At 53.8% G+C, this 14,183-nt stretch overlaps 1 protein-coding gene across 4 annotated transcripts; it reads left to right on the plus strand.

Moving 5' to 3' along the window:
* Positions 1–549: 549 nt before the first annotated feature.
* LOC119098725 (solute carrier family 35 member C2) lies at positions 550–10,784 on the plus strand. Of its 4 annotated transcripts, none has more exons than XM_037221736.1 (7): positions 550–606; positions 1,782–1,918; positions 2,674–2,961; positions 5,451–5,569; positions 8,149–8,282; positions 9,021–9,196; positions 9,977–10,784. In XM_037221736.1, exons 2-7 carry the CDS (start codon positions 1,799–1,801, stop codon positions 10,214–10,216), a joined length of 1,077 nt encoding a protein of 358 aa, XP_037077631.1. In that variant the 5' UTR covers positions 550–606; positions 1,782–1,798; the 3' UTR covers positions 10,217–10,784. The 4 variants fall into 4 exon arrangements, with proteins under 4 accessions (XP_037077631.1, XP_037077630.1, XP_037077632.1 ...); XM_037221735.1 differs by having other exon boundaries at positions 551–612; XM_037221737.1 differs by lacking the exon at positions 550–606 and adding an exon at positions 925–963.
* Positions 10,785–14,183: the final 3,399 nt, after the last annotated feature.

Genomic DNA, 14,183 nt, shown 5'->3' on the forward strand with positions numbered 1-14,183 from the left:
GGTCCCCTCGGAACCTCAGGGGGAGGGGTACGTTCCCCCTGTGCCCCCTGGTTGCTCTACGGCAGACAAACGTTGGCGACTCAGACAGACGTCGATGACGCAAGCAGACAGACGTCGATGACGCGGGCTGACCCACGCCGAGGATGCAGGCAGACAATCACGTCAGTGGCCACTGCGAAGCTTGTTCCGACGATGCAGCCTACACTCCAGATGGTATCAACAAAAATACGTCTTGTTGAATAACAGCAAACTTCACCCAGCATATCCAGGACGACCCCCTAGAATGTTAGCGTGGGTTGCATTTATGACTTTGGCTTCGCTTTCAGGAGAAAAGCCTTGCCGTCGCTCGACCGTCTATTCAGCCGCAGCACTCCCGAACAGGCTAGCCAAAAACTGACCTACGGCCGTCGCGCTGCGCCCCAAGCCATGAATTGGTGCCAGCTTGAGAAACGTCTTCTTCTATTTAGTAGCGTTATACGAATCAAGTGTTTCTCAAAACAAGAGCGTAAATGACGCACTTGATGCATTTAATCTGCCCTGTTGTCAGTCGCCGAGATCAGTGAGGACCTGGTGGTGCTTGGAACGAGGAGGGGACCTGGAAATACGGTGAAAGTGTGTCACGATAAGCACATTAGCTGCAGTGACTTTCTGCTGTCCGCAACAAAATAGACTAGCTTTCCTTGAGTACACACACGCTTAAAAATACTAATTCCATCTTTTTTGAATTGGTGAATTTCTGGGAGCAAAGTCCATGCTAAGCAGTGTTTGCTGTGAGAGTCCTGATCCCCACCATCTTAACGTTCATTTCCAGGTCCACAGAAAAAATGGTGAAAAAATCAAACCAACACAATGCTTTCCATGGTCTTCCCTTCCCTCTTGGATGTAACCATGAGTGTGGATGTTGCCATAGATCACAGGCTGTCCCAATCAAGGGCATGGGCACTTTTGTGGTGCATTTCCCAGGTACACAGTTTGTTGCTAATTTCTATACATGCTTACAATGGAGCTTATGGTATCTGATGATAATACCTTGCTATCCACGTTCAAGTTGCTGGATTTATATCTTACATTTGAGATAAAAGATCCCCTGAGTTAAAATAGGATTTCCTGCCCAATGTGATAGTAGAGAAAAGTAAGCATGCCAGATTTGAGATAAATGGTATCCAAAGAAGTATAAACTTCCTCCATTTCTCCATGTTTACTGCATCAGGTTTCCTTGGTGAACTGTAGTCTATGAGCTGTGGCAACTGTCCTTTTCTTGTCTCAATCATGTTTACCGAAGTTTGTAATGGTTTGACAGACAACTTAGTAAGTCAATGTACCAAGCATGTGTCTGTGCATGTCTGCATTTGTCTGAGTCTGTCTGTGTCTGTGATTGCCTATTGCAGTCTGCAACATGCTGTCAAAAACTGAACAGCAATCAAACCATAGCCATCCATTTGATCAGATCTAATGCATTAGGTCATGTTACTGTGGTAATTACAGCCTTGTTTTCTCATAATCATAAAAAGAGTGATATAATTTACTGGTAGGTGGTTATGCAGAAGTTTAAACTATGCACTTAGATTCTTTGAGCTTGTGGGCACAGTGTGCCCATTTACCACTACCTTATGATCATGAAATGTTTGGTAATTATGGGATATCTCATGATATCTGTGATCCAAAGGCAAAAGGGCCTAAGTGCTATGTTAACTAAGTTATAAGGCCTTTTTTGCATAGGAGGACAGATATGTTCTGGTTGTGGACAATTCTGAAATATGTGTGCCTTGAAATGTTTTCAGATCACATCAAACAATGAATGGTGAAGAACATCATGGATTTTGAACTTATGAAGTATGCATTCAAGAGCATTGGTTGTCTTCTGACATATTTCTTTTTCTCCATATCACTTACATTTTATCAGAAATCTCTTCTGCAGGTCAGTTGCTGGCATGACATGATATTCAGGCTAATGATCAGGCATGAATATTAACTCAAAATATGGTGTTATCATTTGTCAAAGTGTATGCCAACTTAATTGTGCAATAAGGCAATTACAGATTGCACTCAAACTATATTATATGCTTTGAACAACAGTTATGTCACTGTTGAAACTTGAGCAATATAGTAACATGGGTTACCTTCTTGAATGAGATTTATGGTGCAACAATTATTCCTGCAATCTTTAGAGTAGAACACAGTCTTTTTGGTGTCAAAATATGCTATTGTTTTCAGTGGCGGATGAACAAGGTCTGCACTGTTTGCAAGCTAGTAGTTTTTGAGGGTGACCACCTCAATGCCTTTCAACTGATAATGTGTCTTAAAAATCAAAAATTTCTTCAAGTGTATGCACAAAGTTTGATTTTAGGATTTTACTGGACAAACTCCCTTTAATGCAACAGCTGTAATGTTGATTCAAATGTTAGGCATGTTGTGGATCAGATTGGGAAGAAAAACTGTTGCAAGATCAGTGTGTTGGTATGCATGTATTTTTGCTTGTGACTGCATGAAATGCATAAGTTCATGCCACTAACCAGTCAAAAAGCACAAGTTTTGAGACACTAATATATGATTTTTGTAGGCTGCATGCTACAAATGATAAACAAGTTACAAAATTAACCCTGTGTGTTGTATGACACTTCATACTGGTGTGACCTGCAACAGTGTGATGTGCACATGCCATTCTTCTGACAGGAGCTGCGCTTTCCGCTCTCGATCGTACTCGCCCACCTGACCGTCAAGTTTCTCCTGGCGGCCACCGTGCGCAACTATCTCGAGTGTACCTACAACACGCAGCGCACCACGCTCTCATGGCGACAGTTCTGGCGCAAGATGTCGGCGCCGGGCGTGCTGAGCGCGCTGGATATTGGCCTCTCGCAGTGGAGCTTTGAGTTCATCACTGTGACGCTCTACACCATGACGAAGTCCACGTCCGTCATCTTTATTTACGTGTGCGCCCTCTTCCTACGCATCGAGCAGCTGGTGAGCACACTGCACTCCGGAGCGTTGGCGGGCCGCGAGCGTCTGAGCCTCGGGCGCTGTCGGTGGGCCTTGGGTGCGTGCTGCAAGCTGTAGGATGCGAAGGGGTACTGATGGACTCCAGTTAGTTGTTTCCGTGGTCGCCAGCATGTAAACTGCGCTGTAACGAGCGCGCTCGGTTAGTTGGGGCAGGTGTGTCACGCCCCCAACTCAATGTTTTTATTTCCCGTTCGCGCTACAGGACGTAGGGTCAGGTATTCGCACCCAGGGCGGCAACACTTGTACAAATGCAGTAAAACCTGTGACACATCCGCCGGGGGCAGTGGCGCCTGTCTGCAAGTGCATGGACACAAGGGCGGCCAGTGTCCTGGCTAGGGGGGCATACGTTTGACAAGGGGCCCCTGATAGTGGCACGCCCTTTAAAAATTTGGCGGATATAGCCCTTTTTGAAGCATGCTTTTTCATTTTTATCTTCTCGTACTGGAATGGAAGCCAAAAGCTACCGCAACATCAATTCCGTCTTAAATTTATAGCCAATAAACGGAAGAAATCATGCGTTAATTTGCACTCGGTTGGGGAGGGGGCAATTTGACCCCCACGGAGGTTTTCCGAAATTGTTTCCGAACGGCGCGGCGTGGCCGCGCCAAATTCTGTGTAGCTGTAGACAACTGAATATTGGATCACTCGGTATCGAAACATTTATTTACATTTACATTTAGATATAACCTGTAAGGTCGCTGTCCTACGGCAGGTCAAAGTCAGGTCATGGATTCAGCGAAGACGATGTCTGGGGAATCGTTCAATATGATGCAACAGTGGAGTGTTAGACGACGCCATACATCTGGGAGAGTTTCTCAGGCAATACAATAATTGGATAAAAACATTTAGTTGACGTAGGGTCAGGTATAAAGATCAGACCAAGGCCAAAACTAACCTGTTTTATTGCTCTAGATCTTGCTGTACGGAGTATTTTCTGGTGCTCATTTCAAATTTTTCGATAACAGGAACTGCAGTATACATCCCTCATGGACTTCTGAAGGGTCAGGATAGGTCACTGGCCTACAATTACCCGGATCAACATTTTGTTTTTAGGAACATTCTGCCGTGCGTAATCTTTGGTGCTTCTTCAAATGCCAAACTCAAAGAACTCTTGTGGGATTTGGGTCACCACGGCATACGAAAAGTCAAAAAAGGTCGCTGACCTTAAATTGGCACCGATGACCTGTTAAAGCAAATACCTAAGTTCGGGGACCCTTGGACACCAGTCTGGAATTCTCCCTCGTTTGACGTTATTTGATCCGGAGGTCATGCTCCTGGAACCTTAAATTTTGATACAAGCTAGTTCACATACAGGCCAACCAACGCGCCCTGTGGGTTTTGGCTTTCTAGCTCACTTAGTTTCTGAGATCTCAAGGAAGGCAAATTGACCCTCACCCGAACAGAGGGCATTAAACATGCCACCCGGGCACGTGCTAAACAGCTGCAGAAAATAAATCCCCGGTACTGTTCAATTTACAATTATCCGGGGGCTATTTTTAAACCAACAGAGCTCCGAAGTTTTGCCAGAATTTTTATCTGAGTTATACAGGAGTATTATGGCCCCCGCGAATATAGATAGTAGATGCAAGTGGGTCAGCAATTTGTGTAAACATGACCAAGCCATGCTTCTGTGGAAAGGTTCAACATTGTGTCAGAATCGACCGTGACGTAAATTTCGTAGCGTAGTGTAGAACATGCGCACTCGCGAATCATAGCAACAAAGGCCTCGACGCCAGGCGTTGCAGTCTTCGCAGGCCACGTGGCGTCACACCCACGGTTAATACCAAGCTAGGGTCAACAGACAAAAGTGATGACACATCTGAATGGGGTACGTTTAAACGCTTTAGGGGACAAAATCATACTTGCATAATCTAGTCCGGGCATATACTTCAACTGTGCCATTTTTAGGTTGATGATACGACCGGAGTGGCTTTACAGCGCTGCGAAGTGGCGCTAGGATCTGATGGTGGGACGGAAACAGAAGCGGAGGAATATCTACTTCTCGTATTGTTGTCACTGTTGACCTGTCCAAAATATAAGGTTAAGGATGAGCTGTAAAAAAAATGCTCACATACTTATCTTTGAACGGCGCGAACTAACTTTGAGGCTCTCCGTAAGCCTGCTTTTACGACGGTTGTTCTCGCGCGCACGGCGCCCGCAACCTGGTGTTACATACAGTGGCCAACGCTGTTCGGTTTTACGCAAGCTGCATACCGGCCGTCGTTGTCCGTGCTTCCGAGATGGCGGGTGCGCAGGTTTAAACCTTTTGATGTAATTTGTTTCCCCATGTCCCCCTGTGCCTCCCTGCCTGGACCACTGCATAGGCATGCTGTACGTGATTCCATTCGTCGCCGTCACGTGGTGTGCTTGTGACGTGGCGTGCTTGTGACGTGGTGTGCTTGTGACGTGGTGTGCTTGTGACGTGGTTTGCTTATGACGTGGTGTGCTTTCAGCAATGGTCTATGGCGCTGGTAGTGACGCTCATCTCAGGAGGCCTGGTGATTTTCACGTACGAGTCGACCACATTTCACCTGCTGGGCTTCCTGATGGCGCTGGCTGCCGCGCTGAGCAGGTGAGCAGCTGACCTGGGTGCACGCGCCTCCGCTGAGGCTCGCCGCAAGGCCAGACCATCCACAGGCCCCTGCCATGTGTCAGCCCCCATTGGCCGGTCGCCCGCCGTCAATTACTGCAATTGTTATCAGGAGCCCTTCCCGATAATGATTCTTGATGAGCCCTTCCTAGCCCTGATCGACTACCAACCTGGCTTTGCAGCCTGCTCGGCCGATTGGGGGGGGGGGGGGACACGAGCTGGCTGACCGGGTTGCGAAGGCGGCCTCTGCTTCTCCCTGGCGGTACCATGCGGGGTCCTGCGAGCGACCTATAGGCGTCAATCAAACTACGTGGCAACACAGTGGCAGACGATGTCGGGTCTGAGAGCAGCCATGACAAAATCAAAAGCCATTAAACGTAGGTTGGGGCACTGGTCGTCCTTTCGTCGCAAGTCTGGACAGAATAGCATTTCTTTGGACGCAGTCACCCTGGTTTCACGTATAGGTGAATATCCAGAGATCGGCCTACGTGACGTACTGTTTTTAACCGCTGTTGGAATCCACCTGATATGCTCACCTCATTAGAACATTAACTCGTCGTGTAGTTGAAACGTAACAAGAGCACAAAATAGCCTAAGAAGCCGGCACGCTCCATAGTACCAGACATCCTCATCATTTACTACCGACCCCTCCCCGGTCACCCCTTCCTCGTCTCTCCACCGCGCCTCCCTCGTGTCTTCCGACCATAGCTCGGCAGTCGTCCATCTCCGCCGCCTCGGCGCCTCGTTAGCCCTTTTGTCCTCCGACCGTAGCCCCACAGCCGTCCGTCTCCGCCGTCTTGGCGCCTCGCTAGCCCTCCCAATCTGTCCGCCGCCTGAGCCTCCGCTTCCTCTCCCACCTGCCGCAGCCTTGTTGCATCCGTCGTATCCCTCTAAGCTGCCGGCAAACTCCGGCCAACACTCTCTCTGTCTTCGGTGGTCGGTTTAAACGCCACTTCTATCAGTATTATATTCACGAGAAGATGAATGAGCTGTTCGTTCTGCATATAGGCCAGGATCTGATCTCCTGTCATGCAGTGGCATGAAACCGTCGCTGCGTCGTGAGTTACAGTATATGCATCCAACGCTCAACCGAATGAGCTGCCTTTCATTACTTGGTCACTACTTGATACCGCCAGTGAGTTAGTTGGTATCGTTCCGCTTAGGATATGCAGGAGCTGTGAGGGACTTGACTATGCCTGTGGCGTGCACACTGGCCTGTAACGAAGCGCCGCTATTGCCATTGCATCTCTCATATCTGCAGCTTCCCGAGTGAAGTGGTAGGGTCTGCAGGGAGCGAGTAACGGACACGGTGCTTACTGCGCTGGGGACGGGACAAACTGGCCCTGAAAATTTTGGGATGGTTTCCGATGGGCATCCAGGTGTCAGCCGGTGCGGAAAAACCATGTTAGGCGATGGCGAGTGTTCCGAATAGTGGTGTATTGTAATAAGGCGCGTAGATGGAACGTAATGGTGGGGCGCTGGATGTGATTTGGCGCTTTCGTATTAGAATCGTTTCCAAAATGTCAGTGAGAGCCATAAGTGTGTGTTAACACGCGCTCGGGTGGGGGTGGGGGTCAAAGTGACCCTCCGAAGGTTTTCCGGAACGGTTTCCAAACGACGCGGCGTAGCCGCGCCAAATTGTGCATAGCTGTAGGCAATTGAATAACGGGTCGTTGGGCATCAAAAATTTAAACGTACCTTGTAAGGCCGCTGACCCATGGCAGGTCAAAGTCAGACCATGGTTTCAGCGAAGTCAATTTTAGGGAATCGTTCAATTTGATGCAACAACGGAGTGTTAGAAGGGTATCCAGCTGACCAACCGGGCGCGTGTTAATCGCGATATTGGCCTGACTGTGTCTTCGTTCTAACGAATGCGTCCATATCGACTGAACCAGCTATTTCTGGTGGCCGCCTACAGCCCAAACTGTCACGCTCCAAAAGCTGGTCGTTGCTGCCGCACATCCCAACAGAAAATGATGTTTGGGTTTACCGAGCAACAGGAAACTCCTTTACGTGCCATCGTCATGAAGAGTGGCCACATCCACATCCGCTTCCTCGCAGCTGCCAGCCACACCCTTTGTTCGGTGATGCGATGCGTGGCCCTTCGTACACTGTTCGTCTCAGTTGGCCAGCGTATGACCTGGAGCGCGCCTCCTTGTTCAGATATGGTGTCACTAGCTTCATTCATTTGCTTTTCTGGAAACTGCTATATTTTAATGTTTGCCACAATTGATTTTGTGCCTCCAAATATTGTAGTTAGTGGCGCTTTGGTTCTGCTGTAACATCATTTACCATACAATGTCTTACGAGTTATGAATACTATGGTGAATTTATTATCGCGTTTATGACACTGATACAATTAGAAATATGCTGTTTTGTAATTTGTACCGCTGCTGCCATAAGCAGTTCTCTCGGCGTGGAAAGCCGAGTATAACCGTTACCTACCCCGCTATTTATGCGATGCTCGGACATCGCCACTGGTGCGCTTGGCTGCTCCCAACGGAGGTCACCGCACAGCGGAGCCGTGCGGCGCGCGGCTGGCATTACACCCGTGCCGGCAGTGGGCTGCGGTGGACGCTGTCACAGATTCTGATGCAAAAGAAGGAGCTGGGCCTCTCCAACCCCATCGACATGATCTACCACATTCAGCCGTGGATGATCGTCAGTTTAATGCCGTTTGCCGTCTTCTTTGAAGGTGAGCCATCTTGGCGAGCGCGGGCCTCCTTTCACGCGCCTGTGACCAGCCTCCTGCGGGCCCTTCGACCGCCCGCGTCCTCCGTATAGCTAGCTGGTAGAACAGTGCTCGGCCACTACTGAAGTACGGCCTTTCCACGTTCCTTGTGCTCCCGATGATGACATACTCGGCGGGTGGAGCCCAAGCCAGCCGACATATTGAGGCGTGGTACCATTGAAGGCGCGTCACGGCCGCCACGTTTTTGCTCTTGTGTCGGGATGTATGGCCATGTGATGGGCGTTGAATACCGGGACTGCAGGCGTCACATACTGCGATTAGTGTGCTCGTCAGAACACACTGGCTAAAGTAACACAGGTTCGTAGTGTTATTGTGGGTGGAGCAGTGAAGTTTTCTTCCGCAGCTATGTTCGATTTGTGACCACTGCACGTTTCATCACCGCTTCGAATAGGCAGCCTTTACGAGACTGTGACACCGTGTGACTCGTCTGAGCTGTTGACGAATCTACGGTTCAGACGAACATCTGCACCTTGTTGTGTTGATGCCGTTCGTACCACCCAGCCCCACCCAGAAGCGTTCCAAGCTCTGCGGCCGTACCGTGTCCTCCCCTGCCCTGCCCTGTCACCCTGCCCCAGCCCCAGCCCTGCCAAGCCCCAGCCCGCTGCTGCCACGGCCCCGGCCCCGACTCCAGGCGGAGCGCGGTCACTCCCCTCTGACGGGCCCGGCCGGCGTGGGCGCCAGGTGCGGCCGTGGCCACGTCGCGCGACCTGTTCCTCTACTCGGAGCCGCACCAGCTGGCCGACTCGGCCGGCCGCGTGCTGCTCGGCTGCGTGCTGGCCTTCATGATGGACCTCTCCGAGTTCCTGGCGCTGCGTGTCACCTCCAGCGTCACGCTCTGCGTGGCCAGCGTGTTCAAGGTACGTCACCTCCGCCGACCTCTGCAGAGGTGTGCTGCGCGGGCGTGGTGCTGGAGACGGCGCACTCATTCGCTCTATGCGATGCTGACTACGCGATGGGAGCGTTGGAAGCTCGGGTTGGTGACGCGACGGGGGCTGTGCGTCTCGTCACTTAGAAACATGTGGAACTGGAGTTGGAACTGGAACTGGTAAACAGACATGAAATTTAACGTACTCTTATGCGTTTTCCTAAAAGAACACGTTTTGGTCAGAGCGGCAATCATCTTAGACGGCCCATAAGACGGCTCAGACCAATATCTGCCTCTCATACGGCCGGTCAGTGATATCAGATACGTTAGTGGAGAATAAACGGATGGTCACTCGTAATGATCCATGCAGCTTTCGTAGTTGTTTACGTCAGCGCAGTTAAAAACAGATACTGCATTGCTGATGAAGCCTACATTTGGGTAGTAGGGTAATAAAGCTTTATGTCTGAAGCCGATAGCTCAACAGACACCAGTATCCCCTTGAATACGCTCGACCCGGTCCCGGTGTCAAAGATGCAAACAAGAACCATCATAACACTATCAGCTTCTTTTATATCGTGTTTAATGTTTTAATAACATTCGCGCCACCTCCTGCCACCACTGTGGCAATAAGCCGCCCCGCCCAATCTCGCGTGTCTGTCTGCGGTGGGTTCCGCGGTCTGCTCTCCGCGTGCCGCCACACGAGGTGCGCGCCCCGCCGCTGGCTGTCCTCCGAGTTGCAGGCTGGCGTGTGACAGTCCGCGGGCCGCCACAGGAGGTGTGTACCCTGCTGCTGGCCATCCTGGTGAACGGCGACGAGCTGAGCGGCCTGAAGGCGGTCGGCCTGGTCACGTGCGTGGGCGGGATCGCGCTGCACGCCGGCATCAAGGCGCGCCACCTGGCCACCGCCCGGCCGGTCGACGTCCGGCCGCGCCACCTTGGCACCGAGCTGCCGCTGCTCGGCGAACACGACGACGACGACGACGACGAGGACGTGCTCTTCGAGAACCGATAGCGACGCGAAGCGCCGGCGGGTCGTGACGTCACGAGTCGCTCTGACGTCACCGGCGGAGGGGTATCTGTCTCCGCGAACGGCGGAGAGCCAGGGCTCGAGCGCCGCGGCTCAGGGGAGGCGGCGAGCGCTCGGCTCGGGATCTCAACACCAGCGAGCGCCGCTTTCGCGACAACGCTGGCCGGCTGGAGCTTGCGACGAAGGCGACGGGATACCGGCGCGGCTCGGAGACAAAGGCGGCGGCGTGGCGCCGCCAGCAACCTGTGATAACTAGGTCGCCATCATTCCTTGGGTGTGAGATTGTTCCGTGGCGTTTGCGTGTGGGTGCGCGCCTTCCCGCCTTTGGTGTGATGTGGGATTCAGGTGTGGTAGTGTGACATTCAGCGTGGTGGAACGAGCTCCGCCGTCGGCGCCCGGCCCTCGGCGATCGCGCCGTTTTGGCGCCGGTGTTTTGGACCTGTTGTTAGGGGCTAGCGTTCTCAGGCGAGCTGGTTGCTGTTGGCGACACCCACGTTATCAGAGTTTATGTCGTTGGGAGGGTTAAAATACACCGATATGTTTGTTCTCAGCAGTCTGCTGGCCTCGCGACGTGCCATGGCACCTCAATCTTCCCTTCACGACCAGGTCCCGGAAGTAGAGAATATCGGGGCGAGGATCGCCCACTCGGCTGTCAGGGCTGCCACCGCAGCATACCACCGCCCCAACCGTCAGCACACTAGCCGTAACACCCTCCGCGGTGCGGGACCCAGCTACTACTGCGGACGTCCCCAACCAGCTGAGTGCACGCAACCGTGCATGTCAAAGGCAACTGTTCGGCAAACCAACATTTCTGTTCCATGTGGTCGGGTCAGGGTCTCCAAAGGTTTCTTAGAAGTGCTCTCGTTCCGAAGAACATCCGCACAAAACGCAAGATGATTTGGGGGTAGAGCATTGGGGGGGGGGGGGGGAATTTAAATGCGTCGATCTTTCCACGCATCTACCTCGTCTATCTGAGCACATTGCTCACCCCTGGTACAGCATACTCATCTGGCACCACTAATGTTTAGTGATATCATCCAATGGGACAGAACACAGATGCGTAAAGGGTCATTATGGCGCGTGCAAAAAACCTGCCATGGCGCTTTAAGCCGTGCGATCCCCTGACAGCTCGTTGGGACTAGCCCGGGAGTATCGGACCGTTACCCTCGGCGGTCGCGAGGCTCGAGCATATATCGATATCACCGGGTGGCTCTCCCGCATTAATTATCGAATCTGAACAGAGTGCTCAGGGGCAAATAACACCCCATATTGAATATGACCGAATGGGATGTGTGCTGACAAGGTGACAGTCGACAGGGCACGATGCTCGACATTGGCATGATTTGGCTTTCAGTCCGGTGTACTTGCCGAGAACGCGACAAATGTAATGTTTCAGCGGAGTGTTCGTGGCATAATACAACTGCACACACTAGTAGAGCTGCTTCTTCGTTTCCTTCACCAGTGGCGTATCGTTCACGAAAAACGGTGGCCCAGCCACTGTCCATCAGTAATGATTGCCCACCACACGCCTGCGTAACGCACACTGCGGCCGGAGAGAGACGCGACACGAACAAGCACGACATCGACCAAACTACTGGAATGAAGTGCAGCGGCGTGGACGCGTGACGCGTGACGCGCCGCCGCACGCCGCCCGTCCGCTAAGCTCGGCGACCGATCGGGGGCCGAACTCTACACCGCTCCCACAGCACGCGTGACCGGAGGTGACCGGCGCGTCGGTGGCCCCCAAGTTCAAGAGCGTGAACTAAAACACGCATCAGCGAGGCGGCCGGCAGCTAGTCAACTCGCACAGAGCGCACTAGGGAGCACAGAAATCCGCTTCGGAGTCTCACAAGGCAGAAATAGCGTGTCTTTCACGGCCGCCTTCGTGGCGGTCACTGCCTTCGCAGGCTCTTCTAACTGCGTCGCGAGGGCGGACGGTTCAACTGAACGACACCGCGACGGGAGAAACGCTAACAAGCTCAATGGGTGCTTGCCGCCCGTCCGCCACTGCTGGGACCAACAGACGCACGCACCCGACCGTCGAAAGCTGTCACTGAATCAAGCGGAATCTGCCAGCGAGAGCTGGTCATCACAGACAAGCGGCGCACACACCGGCGTCTAATGTAGGAGGCGCGACTCCGACCAGTTTGGCGGGACACATGCTATCACTGATCAACGCTTAACGCACTCCAGCTTGGCCAACAAAGGTATTTACATTTTGTTTGGGACCTGGCAATCCCAAACATCGAACTTGATGATACGCCGGTCAGTACCGAATGCGTTAATAGACCGTCTAAACGTTTCTCGAGATAGACTTGAAAAACCTTCAGTATCTATCGGCCTCCTGAGAGCCAAGCCTAACCCAACAAGCGCGCCCATCACGAGCTCGACGCGCCCAGGGGCCCAGTCATGCGGGCCGGTGTCGCCCAGCTACCTGGGCCACGGTCTGGCAGGCAGCAGCGGCGGCGGTGGCGCGAGGGCAGCCTACGTCGGCCGGGCGGCGGCTCCGCGCCATGACGGCTCGGCGCGCCCCACCAGCTGGCGGCGCGCGCGTGCTCGGATCAAGTGGCGCTGACCCCCGCGGCCGTGGTGTCGGCCGCGGACCCGCCCGGGGCCGCGGCGACCGCCCGATGTCACACAGAGACTGCTCAGCGGCCGTGGCAGCCGTCGTCAACCCATACGGCAACGAGGACCAGCCCAGCGGCGTGAAGCGAGCGCAACCACTGCAACATTGACCGTAGCCGCCGCAACACCGGCAACCGCACCGCGCCCCGTCCGGCTCTGTCCGTAGCCGCGGACCTAGCACAGTCCGCCGGCGTACTCATCATCTTCGTCGTCGTGGTGAACGACGTCCGCGGCGGCACCCGTCGCTCCCTGTGGGCAGACGGGTACGGGCGGGGGGAGGCGTCAGGTCGGGCCGACACAGCTGCGACCAGCGTAACGAGCTCTGGCTCACGCGGCCGCACAAGTGCCCACCTGCCCATCAGCGGACGATGTGTGACACCGCTGAGGCCCGATAACTGCCAGCTATTTCGTTTCCAACAACTGCGATCCCCCTTGCCTGAAATAACGTGCTCTGAAAGAGAGAGGTGACTGGGAGCAGAGGAGCAGACACAGGCCCGCGAGGAGCAGACACAGGCACAGCGGCGCACAGCTCGTCGTGTGGCGCACAACGCGTGCCGTCGGCCGGCCGGTCTGGTCCACAGCCGGCCGTAGGAAACGCGCTCTCCGCGGGCAATGGCAGGTGGCTGGAGATCGTCTGGGCTGTCTAAGCGTCTAAGCAAACACCAGGGCCGCGTTCCCCATTACCAACGGCTGCCCACACGTTGCAACCTATGACGTCAGAGGTAGATGCGTCACAACATCTCATGCGGTTTGGAGGTTAGTCGCTTATGTATGATGTAAGTACTTCCGACATCATTAGTAGCAACTCAAGTAGGTACTTTGCCAATGAGGAACGCGGCCCAGCTGATTTGCAGTCCGACACAGCGACAGCGCCGGAGTCCAGCGACAGTGCCGGAGTCCAGCGACAGTGCCGGAGTCCGGCGACAGTGCCGGAGTCCAGCCACAGCGCCGGAGTCCAAAGGCAGCGCCGGAGTCCAGCGACAGCGCCGGAGTCCAGCGACGGCGCCGGAGTCCAGCGACAGTGCCGGAGTCAAGCGACGGCGCCGGAGTCAAGCGACGGCGCCGGAGTCCAGCGACGGCGCCGGAGTCCAGCGACAGTGCCGGAGTCCAGCGACAGCGCCGGAGTTCAGCGACGGCGCCGGAGTCTAGCAACAGCGCCGGAGTCCAGCGACAGCGCGGGAGTCCAGCGACAGCGCGGGAGTCCGGCGACAGCGCGGGAGTCCAGCGACGGCGCCGGAGTCTAGCAACAGCGCCGGAGTCCAGCGACAGCGCCGGAGTCCGGCGACAGCGCCGGAGTCCAGCGACCGCGCCGGAGTCCAGCGACGGC

The sequence above is a fragment of the Pollicipes pollicipes genome, unplaced genomic scaffold (assembly GCF_011947565.3).
Source record: "Pollicipes pollicipes isolate AB1234 unplaced genomic scaffold, Ppol_2.1 Scaffold_4740;HRSCAF=5597_pilon_pilon_pilon, whole genome shotgun sequence".
In the NCBI taxonomy this organism is placed as follows: domain Eukaryota; kingdom Metazoa; phylum Arthropoda; class Thecostraca; order Pollicipedomorpha; family Pollicipedidae; genus Pollicipes; species Pollicipes pollicipes.